General features: G+C 40.3%; 1 protein-coding gene across 1 annotated transcript; it reads right to left on the reverse strand.

Annotated features, from left to right (window-relative positions):
- Nucleotides 1-780: 780 nt before the first annotated feature.
- Nucleotides 781-2,843, reverse strand: LOC131052687 (L-type lectin-domain containing receptor kinase IX.1-like). The gene is made up of 2 exons (XM_059221068.1): nt 2,633-2,843; nt 781-2,537 (listed from the first exon to the last, which is right to left on the reverse strand). The coding sequence occupies exons 1-2, from the start codon at nt 2,841-2,843 to the stop codon at nt 781-783; spliced, it is 1,968 nt and encodes a 655-aa protein (XP_059077051.1).

Below are 2,843 nucleotides of genomic sequence, written 5' to 3' on the forward strand. Positions count from 1 at the left end.
TGCCTAATTAAAAACACACATTTCTTGAAATTTTACATGAGTGACAAATCTTTTATGTGATGTGTGTTTAAGAGAGAAACATACATCAAAAACCAAGAAGAAAATAAATGTATGTTATGTACATTTAAGAGAGAAACAATTTATCAAAGCTTATAAGGTGATATATATCAAAAAGAAAAAAGAAAAAAAATTGGAGTTTTTTAGGCAACCAAGTGATCATGAAGCTACCTTATCAATTAATTCAACAAATAACATCACATAAAGAAACTAACACCTAATTACAAACATATATTTCTGATAATTTAAGATGAAAGACAAATCTTTATGTCATGCGCATTTAAGAGAAAAATAATTTATCAAAGTTTATAAGATTGCATATATATATATATAAAAACAGAAAAAAAACAAATGTATAACATGTATGTTTATGAAAGAGAAAATTAACAAAAACTTATAAGCTGATATATAACAAAACCAAGAACAGAACAAACTTATACCGGATATGTTTATGAAAGAAACAATTTACCAAAGTCTATAAAATGATATAAATCAAAAACCAAAAAGAAAACAAACTGCAGCCTTTCTGCGAACCAAATCAACTAATTCAAACTCCTAGAACGATCTCTCTCACATCTGAATTTACAAAACGGTTGGAATGAGATAGATGTTAAATTTACAAACAAAAGCCTAATGTCGTGAGTAATTAGAACCGAATTAAGCTAATTATAATCGGAATGAAGTTCTGAGTTAACGAAAAGAAGCATTGAGCTGATCGACCTGCTAGGAGGCGACTCGAGAGTTGGGTTCATTCGGACGGAGCTGAGATTCTCCTGCTACCAATTCCATTGGAGGTCGAGAGTGATGATGAGAACGTGGTATCAGAGGAACACGGTCACCATACACAGCCACAGGAAACGTTAGAGGAACATGTAGCAACTCCTCTCCTCTTTTCAGTATACCCACTACTTTTTCCATACTCGGTTTAGAATTGGGATCCGAATGAGAACACAGCAATCCGACATTCATTAGCCTTTCCATTTCCTCACCATTGAAATTTTCACCCAGCTTCTTATCTGCTGCATGAAGAATTCTGTTCTCTCCATGCAAGTGCCAAACCCATTCCACCACTCTGGAATTGTGATCAATCAAGCTCCAGTCTGCTGGTCGTCTTCCACAGGCAATTTCAAGACTCAGGGCTCCAAAGCTGAACACGTCACTCTCTCGGGTGGCTTTTCCCGTTGCTACGAACTCCGGTGCTATGTACCCAATTGTACCCGCTACCGTGGTCGTATGCCCTCCTTTTCCACGTTCCACTATTCTGGCAAGGCCGAAATCACCCAGCTTCGCTTTGAATTTCGAATCCAGCATCACATTACTGGCTTTAATATCTCTATGCACAACGCTCTCATGCCGATCCTCGTGAAGATAAACCAGACCGGAGGCTATATCACATGCTATGCTATATCTTCGACCCCATTCCAGTGGAGTTTCTGAGTTTTCAAAAATATATTTGTCCAGACTCCCGTTTGGGAGTAACTCGTAAACAAGAAGCAAATCTCCCTTTCGATGGCACCATCCCAGAAACTTCACGAGATTATGATGAGTAAGCTTACTGTTTATACTAACCTCTGTCTCGTACTCACGTTTCCCCTGCTTGGAGGATGGAGATATTCTTTTTATTGCCACAGCTTCGTTTGTGCCAGCCAAAGTACCTCTGTACACACATCCGAATCCGCCGACACCGATCTTTTGGTCGTCGTTGAAGTTGTTCGTGGCGGCGCTGAGCTCAGCATATGGAAACTCACGAGCAGATCGGGCTGTCTCTCGAAGCGCGTTGTTGAATTCCTCATCGCTCTCCCCGCCGTCCTTCCCAACATCCCTGCGCTTGCTTTTTCTTGCCCTAATAAAACAGCATATGACTAAGAAGCAGGCCACACCGGATGTGCATATAATCTTTTCAAAAGATTTCCTTTTATTTTTTGGACTTCGACCAGAAGCATTGACGCCTGGTATTGAAATCTCCCAGGAATATTGACATGAAAAGTTCCACATGTATACTGTGTGAGTCTCAATTGAGTTTCCAGTGGACGCTGAAAAGCCAACCTGCACGTTCTGGGGAAGAAACTGACGCAGATCTATATCGTACCACAAGAATGGAGTTCTAGGTTTAGAAGCATCTCTGCCATCGGGGTTAAATGAAAGAAACACTTTGAGGTTCTTCTCAATGCCATCGTAATCCACCCATGCCTCCCACTTTTTTCCATTCTTGAAAGACGTGTTGTTGTACAGGCCATTTACTGAAACGGTTTTCTTTGATTTCCTGCTGTTGACATCAATTCCCACATGGTTATCATCCGGATCGTAAGGAAGATTCTTATATGTGTCGAACTCCACAGCAACAATCTGATTCGATGAGTTTCCATCAGTTGCAGCTTCATAAAGACCAAGCCATTCTCCAGAAGAGTTGTCCGATGATTGCAGTCCTGATGGCGCAAGGAAGAAAGTGAGCCCATCCCCAGTGAGCTTACTGTTTTGACCTTAGAGATGGCAAATTGAAAATGGGTAGAAAAATTCGCCAAAGCTTTGGAATAGTTATACCATAGAGGAATTAGGTTACTGAAGGTTGCCCAACCATGGCTACGTTTCAGGTTGTCATCTAAATAATTGGAAGTAAGCTCTATCTGTTCCTTGAAAAATGAAGCATCTTCTGAAGAACTGATATTGGTGGTGGGAGGGAAGCTAAAGCTAATGGCTCCTGCATCTCCCCAAGGAATGAAGGAAGATGATACAATAATACAAAGGATGAATACTTGGGCTAACCGATTGCTACGGAAATTCGCCAT

The sequence above is a fragment of the Cryptomeria japonica genome, chromosome 5, assembly GCF_030272615.1.
Source record: "Cryptomeria japonica chromosome 5, Sugi_1.0, whole genome shotgun sequence".
In the NCBI taxonomy this organism is placed as follows: domain Eukaryota; kingdom Viridiplantae; phylum Streptophyta; class Pinopsida; order Cupressales; family Cupressaceae; genus Cryptomeria; species Cryptomeria japonica.